This window comes from Drosophila santomea, chromosome 3L (assembly GCF_016746245.2).
Source record: "Drosophila santomea strain STO CAGO 1482 chromosome 3L, Prin_Dsan_1.1, whole genome shotgun sequence".
Classification (NCBI taxonomy): Eukaryota; Metazoa; Arthropoda; class Insecta; order Diptera; family Drosophilidae; genus Drosophila; species Drosophila santomea.
Genome location: NC_053018.2, coordinates 8,458,995 through 8,481,173, shown reverse-complemented (window position 1 = coordinate 8,481,173; position 22,179 = coordinate 8,458,995). Strand labels below are relative to the sequence as shown.

The 22,179-nt window shown below is 38.1% G+C and overlaps 3 protein-coding genes across 7 annotated transcripts in view; 1 reads left to right on the top strand and 2 right to left on the bottom strand.

Moving 5' to 3' along the window:
- LOC120448068 (signal peptide, CUB and EGF-like domain-containing protein 3) overlaps positions 1-22,179 on the bottom strand; it is a 114,217-nt gene that overhangs the window by 8,990 nt on the left and 83,048 nt on the right. For both annotated transcript variants that reach the window (XM_039629834.1, XM_039629835.1), the window contains exon 2: positions 17,686-17,772. In XM_039629834.1, the coding sequence (XP_039485768.1) occupies positions 17,686-17,772 (87 nt within the window). The remainder of the gene's footprint in view (positions 1-17,685; positions 17,773-22,179) is intronic.
- LOC120448071 lies at positions 315-4,926 on the bottom strand. Its single transcript, XM_039629843.1, has one exon. The coding sequence runs from the start codon at positions 3,204-3,206 to the stop codon at positions 2,451-2,453; it is 756 nt and encodes a 251-aa protein (XP_039485777.1). The 5' UTR covers positions 3,207-4,926; the 3' UTR covers positions 315-2,450.
- On the top strand, positions 11,804-21,553 carry LOC120448069 (sensory neuron membrane protein 2). 4 transcript variants are annotated; one of them, XM_039629837.2, is made up of 9 exons: positions 11,804-12,946; positions 16,138-16,295; positions 16,353-16,500; positions 16,589-16,726; positions 18,025-18,285; positions 18,347-18,779; positions 20,827-20,945; positions 21,008-21,133; positions 21,202-21,553. In XM_039629837.2, the coding sequence occupies exons 1-9, from the start codon at positions 12,836-12,838 to the stop codon at positions 21,376-21,378; spliced, it is 1,671 nt and encodes a 556-aa protein (XP_039485771.1). In that variant the 5' UTR covers positions 11,804-12,835; the 3' UTR covers positions 21,379-21,553. The 4 variants fall into 4 exon arrangements, with proteins under 4 accessions (XP_039485771.1, XP_039485772.1, XP_039485773.1 ...); XM_039629838.2 differs by lacking the exon at positions 16,589-16,726; XM_039629839.2 differs by lacking the exons at positions 11,804-12,946; positions 16,138-16,295; positions 16,353-16,500; positions 16,589-16,726 and adding an exon at positions 17,432-17,518.

Here is a 22,179-nt window from a genome sequence, read left to right as displayed (position 1 = left end):
ACAGTTTTGAGTGTCAGTTGGCCAAAAAAAACACAAAAAACAGCGGCAAGACAGTAAAATTAATGCAAGTGACAAGTGTTGTGTGAAGGACGCATTATGACCTTGCATGTCCGTCTGTCAGGGCCAAAATGAAAGAAAAGCTTGGTTGGCAATGAAAACTGCATTTAATTTGTGTCAAATTGGGCGATGAAAGCCCATGCATTATGAGATTCGCGTTCTACTAAATTCTGCTAAATAAAACCTTGGAATTAAATACCTATAACCTTTTATGCTTAAGTTTATTACTTATTATGATCTGCAAATAAAACATCCTCTTCCTTTTATATATAGTTTCGCATATTTATTTATTGAATCTCAAGTTGAATATGATTTAGCTGAAATCTATTGTATTGGAATGATATGCGTTGAGTGTTTTCATTGTTGATAAAGTATGTAGTTACGAGAGGTTTTCCATTGCCATGCAAATGATCGTGTTCTGAGGAACGTCTAAATTACTTTGGTTATATTGGTTAGATGAGTGGTGGCCGAGTTGGCCAATGTTAAAATGTTTTTCCATCTAGATAAAAGTGTTTCAAGAGCTACTGGCAAAAATCGTTATTCCAAACTACAGCTAGGTAATTTTTTATTAACATTTTGTTTGTGGCTTATTTGTGATTTCGATTTGGAGCTCTTAGGTATTACAATTATCTGAGAAATATGATGCTGAGTTTCGACTTCAAATTTTGTATTGTGATAAAGCTATGAGTTCTGAGACATACATAGATATATTTTCCGTACTTGTATTTTATGTTTTTTTTCGTTTCTAAACTCTGAAAAGTGCAAACAGTGTGACTACACATACAGTATAGATATATATATAAAATGATCTGCTTGATTAGTTGTAAATACATTTGAAATATTTGATTTTTCAACATTTAGAATATATTTAGAACACGCAAGAGAATATCTGACTACAAAACTATAAATATATATTTATTCTGCTATATCTGTACTCCAGCTTTCAACTAGACGCAAGCACCGCCAACGTTTTTCGTTTACAATTCTGCTACAAAATCTTATCTGCGTTTCATTTTTTATTTTCAATTTTTCCTGTTTTGCTCTTTTACTAATTTGAAATTGGGACCAAGGTCTTCTGTGTGTTTGTCCTTAGCCGTAGTTTGCTATTGACTTGTTTACAGTCCCCCGAAAAAAGGAAATTGAAAACATGTTTCACTCTTTATGGCGCCCACTGCCACCCCCATTCCACCCCTTTGAGCCCAAAACACTTGCCGACATTGTGCAAAAGTTCCACCAGCTTTTCAGAAAATTTCCTTTTTTTTTTGCCAACAATTTACAGTTGGCTGGGAAAAATGGGAGAAAACTAAACTTTCCTGTGTCTGCGTGAAAATAAAACAGTGCTATTGGTGTATCTTTGTTGCTGTGTGTGTGTGTGTGTGTTTCAGAAGACCCATTAAATTAGCCCGCAATTTACTTGGCTTAAAACGGCTAACAGCATTTATAAAATTGCGAGGAATTTCAAGCTCAACCAGCACCTTAAAGTCGTTCAAAATGTAAAAGAAATCGTTTCTTGTTAAATTAATTAGTATAACGGCAATAGGTTTATAAAATTCTCCCTGAAAGCATTGTAACTCTTTCGTAAAAATGAAATAGGTAGTGCTTAGAGGTTTCGGTTCAGCTGGAATTTCCTTTTTTTTTTGATTTAATCAAACATTCCCAGTATTAATATAATATCCATATATAAGTTATATCGCTTGCTTGGTATCAAAAAATTGTATAAAAAATGTTTGCTTAACAAATTCCTGGAATCTTATGATTTTGTTATAAATCTGGCTTTTAAAAATTGTGTGTGTTTGGTTTGCAAAAATGTTTCGGTGTTGGTTTAATAGTTTATCCTTATTTATATTCCATTGGTAATATTAGTTTCGCTTTAAGCTTCAAATTGCTTTGGCCTGTAATTTCTTGAAAATTGTGGCTACGAAATACTTGCAATGAGAAATCGCTGCTGAACAGGGTTTCAAAATGGAAATGGAATGTTCCAGTGCAAAACAAAAACGGTAGCCCTTTAAAATCCTTTTCCATAAATTCCAATAATAATTTCAATCACGCCAGAGGTTATCCCAGTGCAAAATCATATACCAAATATATATATACCCCTGACTGCGAATCGGAGTCGGTCGAGTGGTGGCGACCTAGTAGGCGATCCTGCCCAGACGCGTGGAGGGCAGCGAGGCGGGTTCCGAGTTGGGAAGCTCGCCGCAACGCTGGAGCCAACTCCAGGCCTGGCCACAAACGACACCGACTCCGGCCAACATTCAGAAGCAGTTGCTGCGCCGCTTCGACGTGGTCGTATCCGTGTCCGTGGTTGCGTTGGTCACGGCTCCACTGGTGGCCGTGGAGCTGATGGTGGAGGTCCTGGTGGACAACGCTGCTGGCAGCAGCCGGGCCGAGTTCTATGTCTTCTTCAGCGGCTGACCCACTGGCACATTGGCCTTAGGTGTGCGTGACTTCTTCACCAGAAAGCAGGTGAGGAACTCAATGGGCGAGGGTATCTTCTGGAGGCTCTCCTCCGAACTGGAGCTGGACTTGTGGCTCTCGGAGCGCGCATTGCTGCACTTGACCTTGCCACTGGCGCCGGGTCCGGTCTCCAAGGCGTGGCGATAGTAGTTCTTGCAGCACTTCTTGGACAAATTATACATGCGCACCGTGCGATCGATGTTCTCATCGTCCTCATCCTCGCCAGCTTTCAGATTCAGTCCCAAACCACCAACACCCACATCGTGCGAATGGGAGTTGACCATGCCCAATCCTTTGCGAGCAGTGGCGGCAGTGGCAGTTGCACTCGTTGGCTGCTGTGGATCCGATATCGTCTGGTTGGTCGTCTGCTGGACCAACTGCTGTGGCACCAACTTCATTGGCTCAATGGGCTGGGGATCCTCGACGGGCGGCTCCTCCTCCTCCAGATTGTTCTGTGAGTCATCGTAGAACTTATAGCTGCGATAGCGAGTGTGCCTGTTGCCCGCCGTCGAGGACCAATCGCGACCCGATCCCGTCCAGTCGGTGCTGGCGGGCAGGGACAACTGGATGGTGGGTGTGCGATAGTACTGGCGGTGCGGATGGAAGCCCAGGCCAAAGTCGTCCATGTAGGACTGTGAGTGTATGTTGTCCAGCTCGTCGGCGACGCTCAGCAAAAAGGGTAACGTCGACATGGTTGTTGTTGTTACTTCGGCTGATACTTTCTCTGCGTTTTCAGCACACCGTCTTTTTTTTTTTGTTTTTTTTTTTTGGGACCACCAAAAATGTAGGTATCTATGCTAGGTCCGCGGGATTAATCTCCCCTTTTCCGCCCACACTTCTCGCCCAAAACGAAACTGCACTTGTTTGCTTATTTACTTTTCTCTATTTCTACTTCCACTGTTTTGTATTATTTGCAGTTTTGTATTTTTTTTTGCTTGCAAATTTTCCACGGCGCTTTTCACTGCGGTGAAACACGACTGCACGGACTCGAAACTGAAACAGAACTGAAGGAAAATGCAATTTTCAACTGGCACACGACGTCGCATTTATGTTCATCGTCATGATGATGACGATGGCGATGATGATGGGGAAACTCCTTCGTGAGTGAGAGAGAGCATTTCTCTCTCTCTCGGTCTTTACCTTTTCCACTCTCACTCTCTGTCTCTCTCCCTCACTCTCTCTCTGTTTTGGTCACGCGCTGAGGAAAACCCGATGCAATCACTGGATTTGGGTTTATGTTTTGATTTCGCCGTTGCAACGCGGCGTATGCGTGATATTTTTGTTAGCGACCCGAGGCAAGGCGGCGTATGCGTGATATTCGTTGGGTGGCTGTTTGGGCTGCTCGGGGGATTTTCCCAGTTCGCGCCTTATTGTCATTAGTTGGTGGTTCTGGGCATCGCCAACTGCCTGATTCGTTTTTGGCCTCCAACGTCTCTGCCGCTTTCTAGGTTTTCACGTTTTTCATGCTTTTTCAAGCGCGTCCCTGGATTGCAGAGCGAAGGACATAGAAAAGTGTGTGGAGGGGAGGGGGGGATGTCCTACGGCCCTGCAGCCCTTGTGTGTGTGTGTGTGTGTATCTGTGTAAAAAGGAGGAGTGGGTGTCGAAATCTTAGTGCGCAATAATTCATTTGTTGGCACAACTGTGAGCTGTGAAGGCTGCGTGTTTGGAAATTGCCGTTAAATCAATTCAATTTTGGCTCGTTAAATCCTCACTTTAGGATGCGAATAACGTGTTGAATTGATTGGTTTTTGGAAAAACTGGATCTTATTCTCTAGTAAGCAAATAATAGTCAGCATAAGAAATCGTTTGCAACGAACTACCAGCACTTTATTTACTAGACCCACAACTAAGCAAAGAACTAAATTATCCTGAGTTTATACAAACACCTGCTTTGTTTGTGAGCCCAGTCAACCGAAGCAAATCGAGAGATGAAATGGAAAACAGGATATTAGAGCCCTAAATTGGCCTGGGCCAAAGGGACATGAACAGCAGCCACAGAGCAGGCAAAAGCCAGTGAAAAACTGCAGCACAGAACAGCATAGCACACACACACACAAAGAATATGCATATATGGGCAGATATCCAGTTGAGTGTCCTGTCTGGCAGTTAGAGACACTTAAGCCTGCGGTGAGCGCCTGTCGTTCGTCCTTTGTGCCACTTATTGAGAGCAATAGACAGCGAGAGAACGAACGAGCGACCCAGCTGGAAAAGGAGGTGCAGGGCATAAATCTTTTAGCACTTTATTTGACACACTTTCAGGCCAGGAAAGCGGACGAACGGAATATCGGACGGACATACGGCCGGAGAGACACATAGACAGACAGCCCAAGGGCCAGGACAAAACGTCACATGCTCATCAATCGGTCGCTCACATTTGCAAGAATACAGAGTGATGTACCTCAGAGAGGTAGTACACCGAAGAAAAATAAATTAAAACGTAGCTATATTGAAACAAAAAATTTTTATGAGAAATTCATATTAATAAAAGCACTTCTTATTATAAAACTTTTAGAAATAAGACTTCTGTGAGACTGAACCTTTGTAAGCAGAACCTCTCAATTATATTCTGTAATGGTGTTCTTACCATTTAATACTATTTGTTGAGTGCACAGGGGTTCAGAGCCTGGCAGACGATGACAGTTGACGATAAGCGGTCGAGTGACTGGATCCTTGTGTGCTCCGCAGCCCATCCCCTCCCCTTTGTTAGGTGCCTCGAATGTTGTGACTGTCTTTGCTTTGTTGTTGGCCAAACAAACACTGACGAGAGAAACACTGAGAGGAGAAAGCGGAGAAAGGGCCTAGAGCAGCGGCAGAACCTTCTTCACGTTGGCCTCTTTTGACTCTAGCCTTTTTTTTTCTCGCTTAATCCATTTAATTGCATTTTTTCGTACATTCTGGTGCAGCAGTTAAGCTGCCCCCTTTGTTCTGGTGCATTCCGGTGTGCACGGGGCGTATGTGGAACGTGAGAACGAAGTACGCATACGCCCCAGTAACCCGCACATCGGTGCATTCAAATATTCATTTGCCATTTGGTGGCTAATGAAAATTCGTTAGAAATGCATTTCGAATGCCACCCATGTAGCCATGTAGCCAAAACACCCGCTTGTCCTTGTGCCACTTTCAATCCAACTCTTTCGACTGAGCGACTGTCTGACGTTTCGTATCAAATTATCTATAAATTGCGATTGCCTAGGCACGCCATCAATACGAAGGAAATTCCGCCGACCGGAAATGCAGGTGGAGATGGGTGTGTTTACATCCAGTTCGTGTTTGCTGATTGTTCCTTTTTGCCTTACATTGTCGTGTGAAGTTTTTCATATCACTCCATTGAACATGGGCACGGATAGCTAGTGATGGCGAATGTCTAAATTGTAATATATTAATAAGAGGCTAAAATAAATATACATGAGAACGAAAAGTTCTAGAATATAATTTTTATTGATATCCAATACTACTCAACAGTTTTTCTAAGTTAATGATTGAAACAGGGCTTTATATTTTGGCAATAATTTATGGTACAAATAAATAGTTTATTTCTCATCTCTGCACACACAACATTTACTCATACACCAGTGCAATCAATTTGCCAATGAGAATATAAACAAGCAAAATACTAAAAAAAAAGAAAACAGTAGAAAAAGGACGTAAAACTGCCTTCTGCCAAGTCTTGCCATTTGCCCGAGATTTGAATTTAATTTTGAGGTCAGACAAAGGCAAAGAGTTTTGGGCCGGAGAGGTTGTTTGTGCGGCTCAAGTGTTGCCTGCATAAAAAAATGCAATAAATATTTAAATTACTATATCCACATGCTGCACGCAAATGGAGAGAAAATTCACAAGGGGCTTTGGCTTTCCACAGGGATGGGAAATGAGGAGGCTTCTCGAAAAAGTAGGCTAAATGTGGATCGCACTACAAAATAATTAAAAGAAATGTTGCACGGGAATTGAAATGAGTGTCGAGTGTGAGAGTCGCATTAAATATTAAGGAATTGGTAAGGGCTTCGTTTTATTTCAACTTAGTAAGGGAAATAAAACTTAATTCTATGACACAAAGAAATAATATTAATAAAAACTGTAGATATCATGATAATAATATTAATAATTAGTAATAATAGCTGGTCGGCCATTTTTGGCCAAGTTATGCCGAAAACGCCGATTGAAAATATCAGATTTTTTACCAAAAATATTTTTTTTGTAATGCCATACCTCGTTGAATTCTTAACGAAATTCCCTATCGATCCAGGTACATACATTGAAATGCTAATTTTTGGCCATTTTTCGCAAATTTTGATAATGGTATCAAAAATGCAAAAATTTGTACATTTTTTTTTTTTCGAAAACCGGAAAAGTAGGGATTGACATAGTTAGCTATTCTTATTAGCAGCACAAAACTGTCTTTATTTTAGCTGTGCCGCCATTTTTGGCCAAGTTATGGCGAAAACGCCGATTGAAAATATCAGATTTTTTACAACAAATTTTTTTCTTCGATATTTTGATTAAAAATAATGCGTTTTTTTTTTATAGCAGTAAAAATAGTTGTCCAAATGTGGAATGCCATACCTCGTTGAAGTCGTAACAAAATTCCCTATCGATCCATGTACATACATTGAAATGCTAATTTCTGGCCATTTTTCGCAAATTTTGATGATGGTACCCCTTATCGAAAATGCTAAAATTTGTCAAATTTTTTTTTTCAAATATCGAAAAAGTGGGGATAGACATAGTTAGCTATGTTTATTAGCAGCACAAAACTGTCTTTAGTTTAGCTGTGCGGCCACTTTTGACCAAGTTATGGGAGAAACAGCGATTGAAAATATCCGATTTTTTACAACAAATTTTTTTTTCGATTTTTTGATTAAAAATAATCCGTTTTTTTTCGATAGCAGTAAAAATAGTTGTCCAAATGTGGAATGCCATACGTCGTTGAAGTCGTAACAAAATTCCCTATCGATCCATGTACATACATTGAAATGCTAATTTTTGGCCATTTTTCGCAAATTTTGATGATGGTACCCCTTATCGAAAATGCAAAAATTTGTAAATTTTTTTTTTTCGAAAAGCGAAAAAGTAGGGATTGACATAGTTAGCTATTCTTATTAGCAGCACAAAACAGTCTTTATTTTAGCTGTGCCGCCATTTTTGGCCAAGTTATGGCGAAAACGCCGATTGAAAATATCAGATTTTTTACAACAAATTTTTTTCTTCGATATTTTGATTAAAAATAATGCGTTTTTTTTTGATAGCAGTAAAAATAGTTGTCCAAATGTGGAATGCCATACCTCGTTGAAGTCGTAACAAAATTCCCTATCGATCCATGTACATACATTGAAATGCTAATTTCTGGCCATTTTTCGCAAATTTTGATGATGGTACCCCTTATCGAAAATGCTAAAATTTGTCAAATTTTTTTTTTCAAATATCGAAAAAGTGGGGATAGACATAGTTAGCTATGTTTATTAGCAGCACAAAACTGTCTTTAGTTTAGCTGTGCGGCCACTTTTGACCAAGTTATGGGAGAAACAGCGATTGAAAATATCCGATTTTTTATAACAAATTTTTTTTTCGATTTTCTGATTAAAAATAATCCGTTTTTTTTCGATAGCAGTAAAAATAGTTGTCCAAATGTGGAATGCCATACGTCGTTGAAGTCGTAACAAAATTCCCTATCGATCCATGTACATACATTGAAATGCTAATTTTTGGCCATTTTTCGCAAATTTTGATGATGGTACCCCTTATCGAAAATGCAAAAATTTGTAAATTTTTTTTTTTCGAAAAGCGAAAAAGTAGGGATTGACATAGTTAGCTATTCTTATTAGCAGCACAAAACAGTCTTTATTTTAGCTGTGCCGCCATTTTTGGCCAAGTTATGGCGAAAACGCCGATTGAAAATATCAGATTTTTTACAACAAATTTTTTTCTTCGATATTTTGATTAAAAATAATGCGTTTTTTTTTGATAGCAGTAAAAATAGTTGTCCAAATGTGGAATGCCATACCTCGTTGAAGTCGTAACAAAATTCCCTATCGATCCATGTACATACATTGAAATGCTAATTTCTGGCCATTTTTCGCAAATTTTGATGATGGTACCCCTTATCGAAAATGCTAAAATTTGTCAAATTTTTTTTTTCAAATATCGAAAAAGTGGGGATAGACATAGTTAGCTATGTTTATTAGCAGCACAAAACTGTCTTTAGTTTAGCTGTGCGGCCACTTTTGACCAAGTTATGGGAGAAACGCCGATTGAAAATATCAGATTTTTTACAACAAATTTTTTTCTTCGATATTTTGATTAAAAATAATGCGTTTTTTTTTGATAGCAGTAAAAATAGTTGTCCAAATGTGGAATGCCATACCTCGTTGAAGTCGTAACAAAATTCCCTATCGATCCATGTACATACATTGAAATGCTAATTTCTGGCCATTTTTCGCAAATTTTGATGATGGTACCCCTTATCGAAAATGCTAAAATTTGTCAAATTTTTTTTTTCAAATATCGAAAAAGTGGGGATAGACATAGTTAGCTATGTTTATTAGCAGCACAAAACTGTCTTTAGTTTAGCTGTGCGGCCACTTTTGACCAAGTTATGGGAGAAACAGCGATTGAAAATATCCGATTTTTTACAACAAATTTTTTTTTCGATTTTTTGATTAAAAACAAGAAAGAACGCTATAGTCGAGTTTCCCGACTATTAGATACCCGTTACTCAGCATTTAAATTTAAAAAGTTTTTTGGCAAATCGACAGAAATTTACAAGACCAATACAAAAATGAAAAAATATCAAAACATTTTTCAAAAGTGTGGGCGTAGCAGCTTTTGGCGATTTGTGGGCGTTAGAGTGGGCGTGGCAAAAAGTTTTTTGGCCAATCGATAGAAATTTACAAGAATAATACAAAAATGAAAAAATATCAAAACATTTTTCAAAAGTGTGGGCGTGGCAGTTTTGGGCGGTTTGTGGGCGTTAGAGGGGGCGTGGAAAAAAGTTTTTTGGCAAATCGATAGAAATTTACAAGACCAATACAAAAATGAAAAAATATCATAACATTTTTCAAAAGTGTGGGCGTGGCAGTTTTGGGCGGTTTGTGGGCGTTAGAGGGGGCGTGGCAAAAAGTGTTTTGGCAAATCGATAGAAATTTACAAGACCAATACAAAAATGAAAAGATATCAAAACATTTTTCAAAAGTGTGGGCGTAGCAGCTTTTGGCGGTTTGTGGGCGTTAGAGTGGGCGTGGCAAAAATTTTTTTGGCAAATCGATAGAAATTTACAAGACCAATTCAAAAATGAAAAGATATCAAAACATTTTTCAAAAGTGTGGGCGTGGCAGTTTTGGGCGGTTTGTGGGCGTTAGAGTGGGCGTGGCAACATGAATCGACAAACTTGCGCTGCGTCTATGTCTCTGGAGTCTGTATGCTTAATCCTAACTTTCTAGCTTTTGTAGTTCCTGAGATCACAGCGTTCATACGGACGGACAGACAGACGGACAGACGGACAGACGGACAGACGGACAGACGGACAGACGGACATGGTCATATCGACTCGGCTATTGGTCCTGATCAAGAATATATATACTTTATATGGTCGGAAACCCTTCCTTCTGCCTGTTACATACTTTTCAACGAATCTAGTATACCCTTTTACTCTACGAGTAACGGGTATAATAATCCGTTTTTTTTCGATAGCAGTAAAAATAGTTGTCCAAATGTGGAATGCCATACGTCGTTGAAGTCGTAACAAAATTCCCTATCGATCCATGTACATACATTGAAATGCTAATTTTTGGCCATTTTTCGCAAATTTTGATGATGGTACCCCTTATCGAAAATGCAAAAATTTGTAAATTTTTTTTTTTCGAAAAGCGAAAAAGTAGGGATTGACATAGTTAGCTATTCTTATTAGCAGCACAAAACAGTCTTTATTTTAGCCAAAAATGTGGAAAATGTGTCCAAATGTGGAATGCCATACCACGTTGAATTCGTAACAAAATTTCCTTTCCACATGAGCTCAAAAAAGAAAATGTAATTTTTTTCCATTTTTCGCACATTTTGATTATTATTGTTTTGAATTAATAATATTAATAATTTATTTTTTACTACTTTTTAAACCCCACTATGCTGCTCAATATTTTTTTCACTCAACTATACCTCTAAGATTGTTTATATTTTGGCGTTTACTTTAAATTCAAAGCTTTACATTTTTGCACAATATTCGAATAATTTATGCGAAGAACAACAGCAACAAAAGGTAATGGCAACAACAACAATAACCACACCAAAAACTGAATGGACAACAATCGTGTCAAGTTCAACAAAAGCTTCACCCGCAGTCGAATCCAATCGCTTTGGTTTCCACTTTGTTGTAGTCTTACAAGTTTTACACATAAATTTCACGGCACGCACAACAAAAACCAAAACCGAAAACCAGTTAATGCGTTTGCCCAAAAAAATATTGGGTCCCAGAGGGAGGGGTCTTGCACCCACGCCAACTTCAAAAGAGTTAAAAAAGAGAGAGACTCCAAACCCAAAGATCCAAAAAAGAGTTTAACTAACTGGGACGAGTTTTAATACTATTTATTACTATGACATTAGATGAGCTATCATAATAGAATCGGCTTACAAATAGTGTTCTTCGCTAGAACCTTTTTTTCTTTATAGCTACCATACCATGAATGTCATCATATCTTTTCAATGCATCAAAAAGGATTTTACTACAAATTGTATTATCGACCTAAGCTAGTTATTCTAGAGCAATTGATTGATGGGCCTAATCTAAATCCATAACCGATACGGTTCAATTAAACAGAGTGCATCATTAGAGCTTCTTGATGGCAGTTAAAAGCAGCAATACCTTGTGGTAATTTCAAGGTCATATTCAAACCACCCCCTAAGATACATAAGCGGCTTTCAATTTGGCCAAAACAAACGTAGTGAAAAAAGTGGCCCACAAAAAACTCGCACTAATTCGCTAATGAGCGGCTCATCCGTAATTTAACGAAATAAAAATGTCAAGCCATATTACAAAAGCTGAAAAAAATAACTCGAGCAACTAACTGCAGACGTTGCTGTTGTTGCTCATCAGTGGTCCCAAAAACTTAATGAAAAGCCCTCGACAAAAGTTTTCGAGGAGCGTTGCGCATGCGCTCTTTAATTTTCAACTCTCTGCGATCGCTTGGCGTTGGGGCCTAGGGCTTTTTGGCCAAAAAACTACAACCAACTACAGCTGCTGGTGGCCGAAAGCCATAAGTCACAGCGTTGTCATCGCAGCTTGGCCTGAACTCTGCCAGTCGTCAGCGGTTGTCTCGAGCGGTTGGATCTCCGGCTTTGAAAAAAAATAAAACTGAATTAAAGCGCTACAGTGTGCGGGCCAAGAAAATATCAATAAATCGCACAATCGCACTTAGGACCAAACAGTACACTCCATAACAAAAGTGCGGTGGAAATTGTTGTGCTATTCCGCTGATTCATTTCGCTTTGTGGCGGAAGTTTTCCCCCATTTTTCTCCGCTCGCGTGCTGCCATTAATTTGAATGCGCCGCTGATTTTAATCGTAAAACCCCGCCAGAGCCGCCCACCATTTTCCGGCCAAGTTCGCTTACGTTACGTTACGTTAACCAAGAATCAAATAAATATGTGCCACCATTAATCGCGTTTGTCATTTGGCCGGCGATTCTTCGATGGGGAAGACGAGCAAAAAAAAAAGACAATTCCTTTGGCGCGTGTGAAGTTGTGACTCGACCCAATTAGGCAAAAGCGCCAAATAATAATTAACGAAAAATATTTTAATTATACCAGCTGATGGCGGAAAAAAGCTTTCACTGCAACACAGCGGCCAAACCCGTTTTCGTACTTAAAAAACCTGCACATATACGCATACGCCAACAGTTGTTGCTCTCACTATAAGGGACATAATAAGATATAGTAAAGCGGCCGCGTCGCATCGCATCGCATTCGGCAACTTGTTTATTTCAAAATTATATATAACAAACACACAAAAACCAAAAAAAAAAAGCCCCAAAACGGGTATCTTATAAATAGTGCGCTTTGTTTCGGCACCACAACAACCACAACACCAGATCGACACCCCAACAACTCCGGCTCTCACTTGACGTAGGTCAGGCCAAAGCTCCGCTGGATCAGACAGACAAAAAAAAAACCAAAAACCCAAAAAAAGAAGCCGAAAACCAAAAAAAAAGATTCCATACCCGTTGCCGGCGTTTCGATTGAGAGTGAAGAGTAGGGAGCAGAGTGGGGAACCCGATAAATGGGTCTCGCCCCATTGCCGTAGGCTCCAATTCCCCACCGATCGTAGATCGCATCTGTGAAAATGATACACTGGTCTCTGATTGTCAGCGCCTTGGGCGCCTGCGTGGCCGTCTTGGGCGGCTACTGCGGTTGGATTCTCTTTCCCAACATGGTACACAAAAAGGTCGAGCAGGTGAGTGATAAAGAATTACACACACAACTTAAAGAATTCCAATGGAAATGGAAAACCACGAAAGCCGGCCATGCGTTTATGTGAATTGATGAGCTTTACCATCATGCTTACAAACGACTTCAAGAACAAGTTTTTATGTTTTGCGTTTCATTGCATAATGTTAAATGTTGGAATCGCAGTTGAATAGTTTTCTTGCTGATAACTAATGACAATTCAAAGAACTTAACAATACTTTGTACGTAAATTCTTGCGTGTTGAGTCTCAATCTCTATTCACTTCGAGCTAACAAGCCTAGTCTTTCATCCAAAAACCCCACACAGTTTCTATGTCAAATATTTACATTTCAAAGTTCACACACACATTTTCTCTCACTGACCAAACAAAGGCGAAAAAATGATTCTATTGTTGATTTTTTGCTGACCGGCAATTGGCAAATGAAAGCTGTACATCGATTATTGAATAGGTTCACAGAATTGCAATGATGATGAGTCAGGAAAAGTTCAAAGTTCTAAGTGATGAATAACATTCAATTAATGGAATTGTGTTGATTTAATTACTTAATATGTGGTATGAACAGGTTATATGCATTCGCAAGATTATGCATTAAAAGCTGTAGTAACAACTAGAATTTATTTCTAGTTTCTTGATTATATGACATTTTTTCATTAAGACCGGCCATCCGATTAACTGTTGACTTTCATTATTAAAGTTTAGGGCATCGGAAATGACACGGTCATCCAATGCAATTCAGCTTATCCATAATGACATCGCTGTACAAAAAAGTTGAGTGGCTATCATCCATCATACCAATCCATTGCCTTTCACGCTCGGTAACAAGTGTAATTACTGAGCCAACAAGTGCAATAGAATCTCATTTCCCTCGAATACATATATTCGAATATGACACGAAATAATTATATAGATGTTGAAATGGTATTACAGAACCGATCCCTTGGGTCACGCTCCAACCGAATGCCAAATGCAATTGAAATGCCATTCATGAGCAAAGCGAATTAATTTGCTAGTCAAATGCATTTGATTATTATTGGGGTTTTCAACCCATTAGCGCCAAAACACAAACATCTCAATTACGATGCATATTCTTGTCCTTCGACGCATTTTATTTATGACCAAGTTGAAATGCGTGGCATTGAGTCAGTTGAAAAACAATGAAATAAAAAGCTGTACTTGAAGCATAATGTTTTGGGCCACAATGTTTACTAGCCACTGAAATGTTCTACAAGATTTTTACAAGATATATTTTTAACGATATAAGTCAGTGATGAAAAGCATCATTACCACAGCAATTAGCTTTGCCCATGTGTAATTTATTCAACAATAGGGTTAAAGAATATTAAATATGCTATTTATTTAAATAATATTTTCTGTTATAAACTATTTTCAGTACTAGGTTATTTTCCCATCGCTTTGGCACACGCTTGATGAATCAGGCGTGACATCTTCGGCGCTCATTGCCAAGGCAACCAGAAGTACTTGGGTTGACTTTGAGCTGGGTTTTGCTTTTTATTGTAATTAGAATGCAAACACAAAGTTTTATCTGCGGCTGTGTTTGCTTTGCTTTAATTGTTGTAGCGAAGCCAAGTTAATTGCCCTTTTTGTTATATGACTCTGCCCCTCGAACTTTTGTTTGCCACCCATAACGCCGTTGGGCCGCACAATTCTTTTTACGAGCCATCGTTAGCAATGAACTTCCGTGTGCACGCGTTTAAGATCCGATCTAGAATGGCCAAAATACCCTCGAAAATCGTAGGGCCTTCAACTTGAAGGTGGTCCGTCCCTTGCACATTAACCATTTATATTTAAAAATTTCGAATGCAGGCGCCAAAGACATAAAACACAAAACTAGCAGCTGGCAACTGGCAACTGGCAACTGGCCATAAACAAACGAGTCATGAATTGAAATTGAAATTCAAAGCAATTGAAGTCTGTTCGATGGTCGACACAAAAATGTTGTTGTGCAATTTGGACCGCCAGCAATGCCAAACAATCGCAGTACTCCTTGGGCCTTTATGTCTGCTGTTTACCATTTCTTTGCGGCATTCTGACACACATTTTGAAAGTTTTAATGTATATACTAAGGGTGCTATAGATTTTCATATTGGTTTTGGGAATTATTGATAAATAACTAGGTTAGGAAGTTACGCATACGCCCCTTTGACCCAGCACATTCTTGTCGCAAAGCCAATTTAAAGCGAATCTCGAATTTTAAACACGTTTCGCTGCGGCCTGTCTCTTTGCCAAATCCGCTCTATTTCGCAACAATTATTTGTATTTTTCTCTGAATGAATTTTGGGCCATTGTCAGCCGATGGTTGAGCCTCTCTTTGGCTCTTGAGGTTAATCAAACGTTTTGTATGCTCTTCGATATGCTGAGCTGAACCGACTTGCGTGTGCAGTGACCTTGAGATCTGCCTTTGCCATATAAATATACATATATACCCCTAGTTTTGTTCAGCGTTTTTTTTTTTTGACAATTCTTCAATTGTATCAAGTGCAAAGGGGCAGACCATAAAATTATATTGCTGGTCATGCTTTGAGCTTGTTTTCCACTTTTATTTATGTTTTTCGGTCGGCATCTTTATGTTTTGCCAATTTTTTTTTTCTGTGAACTGTGAATACTTTTCTGGCTACTGGAGTGTACAAATTAAAATGGAAGGTTAACAGCAAAGGTTTTTTCCAGCATGGGAAAAGTTTTTCGGACAATTATAGAAATTAGGCGCCTCCTAATTAGTTGCATTGTTTTGATAAAACGCGAAATCGATGCAAATATTCCCTTGGTCAATGATCCCCTGCGTTTGTTGATAATTATAACAAATTATCAAAACAAAAAAATAACAATAGGAATTGCATTTGGGAGAAAAATATTTTCTTCGATCGAAAACAGGTTTTCAACTTAGCTTAATTAGTTTGAAATCGATGCTAACATTTTTGATTTGGTTTTTATGGCTCATCAAAAGTCATAAATAAGCAAACAAGTCGCGTGATAAACAACATTAAAGTATGCTCTGATAAATATTAATATTAAGTTACTATCAAAACTTAACAGATTCAATTTGTGATGATTTTAAGTATACATATCTTAGGATTAAGAATATTATTAGGTATTTAGTGATTAGCATATAACCTTTTTATTATTAGTAATAAATTTTTTGGAATTTATTGTCTTTGCAGAGCGTTATTATACAAGATGGCTCGGAACAATTCAAACGTTTTGTAAACCTACCGCAGCCATTGAACTTCAAAGTCTACATATTCAATGTGACCAATTCGGATAGGATTCAACAAGGTGCCATACCCATAGTCGAGGAAATAGGACCCTATGTATACAAGTGAGATCACACAGCAATAAGTAGAAAACATTTAATAAAGCTCTAATTAAATTTCAGACAATTCCGACAGAAGAAAGTTAAGCACTTTTCGAGAGATGGCTCCAAAATTTCCTATGTGCAAAATGTGCACTTTGATTTCGATGCTGATGCCTCGGCTCCATATACCCAAGATGATCGAATTGTGGCACTCAACATGCACATGAATGTAGGTATAGAAAACGGGATAGAAAAAATCAAATTTTTTGAATCCAAATACAGTTGAAGGAATTAAAATCTTTATAATGAATTTGCAGGCATTTTTACAAGTATTCGAAAGAGAAATCACAGATATCTTTCAGGGATTTGCCAATAGGCTTAACTCTCGATTGAATCAAACGCCAGGCGTTCGAGTCCTGAAACGATTGATGGAGCGTATTCGAGGGAAACGTAAAGTAATTTTATTCACTACTAATTTAATCGAGTCAGAAACCCCTTCCAACTGGTGGTGGTCTACTTTTCAACAGAGCCCAAACAAATTTGGCTTTGTCTATATACATAGCATGTAGATACTATATGGGTACCTTTAACACGTTGGTAATGGCTTTTCACGGTTCTCCGATGGACGAGACCAACACCATCGACTGGCTATTTGTCTTTGTTCTGCTTTTAGAGCTGCCAGTCCAAGCGATTTATTATTCCTTTCATTAACCGTTTTCAGTTTATTGTTTATTAATAATGGTTTTACCCCCAGACGTGCGTCATTGGATAACGCGGGCTTATGAGCTATTAAGCAAATGATTTTTTTATTGCACCAATTGGGCCAATTTAACTTTTTGGTTGGGTAAGGTCGAGATCTTAATCGGAATCTGCATTAAGGGGGGGTCTTCCAAATTGAGAACTTTGTTGATGAAAAAAAGAAGTTAATAATTAACAGACAATATTTTGCATAAGGTCACATACCTAAATGCTTTTGAAACATTTCTCAAACACTTGTGCACACTTTCTCCAAGGCATTAGATAAACTGAATATAATTATTCCAAACACTTTAGGATTTAAAAAAAGAAATACAAATATCCCTAAAACAAAAAGCTATTACACAAAATTGAACGCGTTCTGCACCTGAGATTCCGATTAAATGAGATATGATATAGATACCAATACTTCGAATCTAATGACCTTTGAACTTATAGCGCCCATTAGCTGGGTATATGGCATCATTACCAGCATTTTCGATGGTGTCAAAGTAAGTTGACCAGCTTCTCAGCTTTCCTGACAGCTTTGCAACCGTTTAATTATATTAATTGCAATTCGGTGCATCTCCTACTCAATATTGAAACTTCAAAATGCCAAAGTCAAGATCATACTCGTACACATCAGATGTAGAATAGCAAAATTTTGATTGGCACTCACCTTGGGTTTCCCGCGTCTGTGTAAATATTTTGATAAATTGTCGACTCGATCTGGCGGCTGGCGAGGAGAAGCCAATGGAAACGGCAGCTGAAAACCGAATAATTGGAAACGTCAATGTTCACACATATTCAACTCAGAAACATAATTAATAATAACAATTTGAGCTTGTGCTTGCTACTAATTTATCGATAACCGCTCCGCCTGCTGCTAATGCTTTTCAAAAACATTTTAAATACTAAACTTTTTTCTGCCTTGCCCTTTAGTTTTGGTGATTATGGCAACTACGATCCATAATTAAACATATGTATTTTTTTGCATATTTATACATCATTATTTCAGTCCGTGCTGCAAATCTCTGAGAATGATCCTGGCTTGGCTTTGCTGCTGGTCCATTTGAATGCCAATCTGAAGGCGGTCTTCAACGATCCCAGATCGATGTTTGTGAGCACTTCTGTGAGGGAATATCTCTTCGATGGAGTGCGATTCTGCATCAATCCGCAGGGCATCGCCAAGGCGATTTGTAACCAGATCAAGGAGAGTGGATCGAAAACTATCAGGGAGCAGAGCGATGGCAGTTTGGCATTTTCTTTTTTCGGTCACGTAAGTATTACAGCAAAAAGCTTTCAGAATTTCCTAGTAACTATTATATTTTCTTCCATAGAAAAATGGTTCCGGTCATGAAGTTTACGAAGTGCATACTGGCAAAGGAGATCCCATGAGGGTGTTGGAGATCCAGAAACTGGACGACTCGCATAACCTGCAGGTGTGGCTGAATGCCAGTTCAGAGGGCGAGACTTCAGTTTGCAATCAGATCAATGGCACTGATGCCTCCGCCTATCCGCCATTTCGCCAACGCGGGGATTCCATGTACATTTTCAGCGCGGATATTTGCAGATCGGTGCAATTGTTCTACCAAACTGATATACAGTACCAGGGTATTCCGGGATATAGGTACTCCATTGGCGAGAACTTTATCAACGACATTGGGCCGGAACATGATAATGAGTGTTTCTGTGTGGACAAATTGGCGAATGTGATCAAGCGGAAAAATGGATGTCTGTATGCAGGCGCCTTGGATTTGACCACCTGTTTGGGTGAGTGATTATTATTATAATACATTCCACAGATCGAAATTTATTTCGTTCACAACTATGGCAACAATATAGCAAATCAGGAAAGCATGAGAAAACGATATGTTAAGCGACTATCTGCGTAGTGATACCCAATATCGTTTCCGTGTTTGTTTTTATAATAATTCCAAATGGGCAAAGCGCCGTCATAAAGTTTCATATGTTATAAACGCTTAAATATGTCGCGTTAGCACAAATATTTATGTTCAGAATTCAGTTATGTTATCTTCCGCTTATCTGCAGTTCCTCTTGTTATTTCACAGTAAATGCCAAATTTGCATATCAAAATATTTCCATAAATTTTAAAGATCAAAAGCGTTCTGTGTTGCCGATCTACTTTTAAATGCGACTGATAAAGAGTATTCTGACTTTCGCAAGCTCCAACAAATTAAATTCCTCAACCTAGGGGATTCCCTTTACATGAACGAGTACCAATTCTTTCAAAAAATTCCCCTTCATTTTTGTTTACCAAAATAGGTTGTTAGGGTATTAATAATTTGATTTAACGCTAAACCCAGTTTTATCATCATTTTGTTTTGGTTGAAATAAAAGTGATTTAATTTAATTAGCATTTTATTTATGTTTACAGTTTATCAATCTGATAGTTTGTTTGTTATCTTATATTTTGTGCAGACTTTAATCATATTGCTTTGATTGTTTGATCAACTCTACATAAGCTTTATCATTAACTGGAGCATTGCCAGTTAGACAGCCAAATGGTCACCACTAAAAATAAACGAAAGACTCAAACAATGAACTTTCCGTTCTGTAGAAGTTGTGTGATAAAATACCCAGGGAAACCGGAAATATTTTGAATAATATTCGACAATTCTGCTCTTTGTATTTTGTTATGCAAATGAGCCTATTTAAATCGGCGTTGTGTTTGTCTTATGGCGTTTAACTGCTGGGGAGAATTACCTCAAAAGACACCTTTAAAAACACTCGGTTTTGTCACCAAGTTGAAGTCGATTATATGAGTAATTATAAGGTAGCCACTTATAAATCAAATAGTTATCATGGCATTCGAGTTGGTGCCAGATCTAGTTTGTATTTTAATGCGTTTTATATGCAAATCAGAAGCTCGATAAGTGCAAACTGGAGGCATCAAGAAACACAGCTAATAAAATTCGAATTCATGGCTTAAAAGATATAAAAATCTCCAGAGATCTCAATAAACACGCGCTATCTTCTAGCCGACAAATTGCAAACGCTTTTCGTTGAGACTTTGATTTAAGCACAGATTCACATAGCGATTTTGATCTCGAACCTGTGTGGGCTGGCTTTGATCTTCTTCGATTGTTTAATTTCTTAATTAACACTCGAGGTTCGTGAAGCAAAAACGTTTTGCTTCGCATTCTGATCTGAAATTCCCCCGAAGGCAATGCGCATTTGAAATCAAAAGTGTTGCCTTTCATTCAACTAGGGGATATAATGAGCCGCTCTTCATAATTCATAATGATGTTCTCAAGTGCTGTGAACGAACGCTCTACAAATTGAAGCATTAACTTTGATTTTTATTATATTTTTTTGTTTGGGTGTTTGCCGATCGCGCACGTTTCAAACTTGAGATTCTTATGGTAATGCCTTCCTTTCGTCGTTTTTTTCTTTTTAGTTTGATTGTGCAAACGTGAGTTAACAGTTTCGGTAATGAGCATTTGAAATATTTTGTCGGATGAGGAAATTCTTACAAATTGGTTCAGACATCACAAGTAGTTAAGTAAATAAATAAATGTTGTTCAGCGAAAACGTGATGAGAGGTTAAGAAGCTTCCGCAACTTATGAAAACATATCTTCCAATTAATTAAATTTAATTAAAAATAAGTAGCTGCGTCTTATTAAGGTCACATTATCCAGTTTCCTTCGGAGTTATTTCAACAATGTAAACAGAATAATTAAATTGGAATGCAGAGAGTTGTTTCAAGGAGCTGGTTATGCAAATCGTGAAATCTGTTTTATAATGTATATTTTAAGTAATATAATATATATTTTTCATTGTTCCATGTGCATATAGATGCCCCTGTGATTTTGACATTGCCGCACATGCTGGGCGCCTCGAATGAGTATCGCAAAATGATAAGAGGCTTAAAACCAGATGCCAAAAAGCATCAGACTTTTGTCGACGTGCAGTCGGTAAGTTGTATATACAATTAATTCAATCTAGAAAATTCGTACAGCTATAAGTATTCCATTAGCTGACAGGCACGCCATTGCAAGGCGGCAAAAGGGTGCAGTTTAATATGTTCCTCAAGAGCATAAATCGCATCGGCATCACGGAAAATTTACCCACAGTTTTGATGCCCGCCATTTGGGTGGAAGAGGTTGGTTATTCCCTTATCTAACATATAATATAACAATTTATAATATGGAGTATTCGACTTATCCATAGGGCATTCAACTCAATGGTGAAATGGTGGCCTTTTTCAAAAAGAAACTAATCAACACACTGAAAACCCTCAACATTGTCCACTGGGCGACCTTGTGTGGGGGCATTGGGGTGGCGGTCATGTGCCTGATATACTATATCTATCAAAGGGGGCGTGTCGTGGAGCCACCCGTGAAGTAAGATATTAATCACACATCGGTATTTGTTATTGAGAGTTATGTAAAAAAAAAATGTATTTGTTATACTATTATTATTGATTATGGATGTAACACAAGAAGTTTTTGTCTACGAATTTGTATATAATTTATTTTTTAAATGTGATTCTATTGTATTGTGATTTAGCGCTTACTAAAAAAAAACAAGAAAAACTACTACGAATGAATGAAAATGTTGTTTTGTTTGAAATTAGGTTCGAAATTTATGATTTTGGCTAATGAATAGCTAACAATCTAATGCATTTTAAAGATACATTTGATTCCTAGAAATTGGTTTACATTTTAGCATTAATTGGTATTGTGTTCAACATGATTAATGTTTCTTAGAAGCAGAATATATGGCATGACTTGTGGCTTTAATTAGGTACTTCTCATGAATATCCCAGCCCCACAATGTCTGTATCAAAGGAAAATGAATTCCAAGCAAAATGTTTAAACATTCCATTTAATTTTTTCGGACTTCTAAATCAATGCTAAAACCACAAGATTCACTTAGCATAGCCAAAGCCTTGATCGATCTGCCTCCCTTCTTTTTGGCCATGACTCAAGTTCAAGACCAGTTAATGAGGGAACCCGGGTATTAATCAATCAGCCAACTGTTTTTGAGCCCACCAATTTGCACAAAAAAGCGGCGGCAATTAAAACACAGTTTATATTGCATCAAATTGGCTATTATAGAAACACCACAAAAACTTAGGCAACGGAGGCAAAACTAAAAGCGAAATTCCGAAACAGCATCACCATTGGTCAATGGAGAGATGCAAAC

What these genes read in the sequence shown, in the direction of transcription:
- LOC120448071 (XM_039629843.1), bottom strand. Translation starts at nt 3,206, where the DNA reads ATGTCGACGTTACCCTTTTTGCTGAGCGTCGCCGACGAGCTGGACAAC.
- LOC120448069 (XM_039629837.2), top strand. Translation starts at nt 12,836, where the DNA reads ATGATACACTGGTCTCTGATTGTCAGCGCCTTGGGCGCCTGCGTGGCC. An exon ending in ATAGGACCCTATGTATACAA is followed by an intron (nt 16,296 to 16,352) that starts GTGAGATCACAC and finishes ATTAAATTTCAG; the next exon opens with ACAATTCCGACAGAAGAAAG. An exon ending in CACTCAACATGCACATGAAT is followed by an intron (nt 16,501 to 16,588) that starts GTAGGTATAGAA and finishes ATGAATTTGCAG; the next exon opens with GCATTTTTACAAGTATTCGA.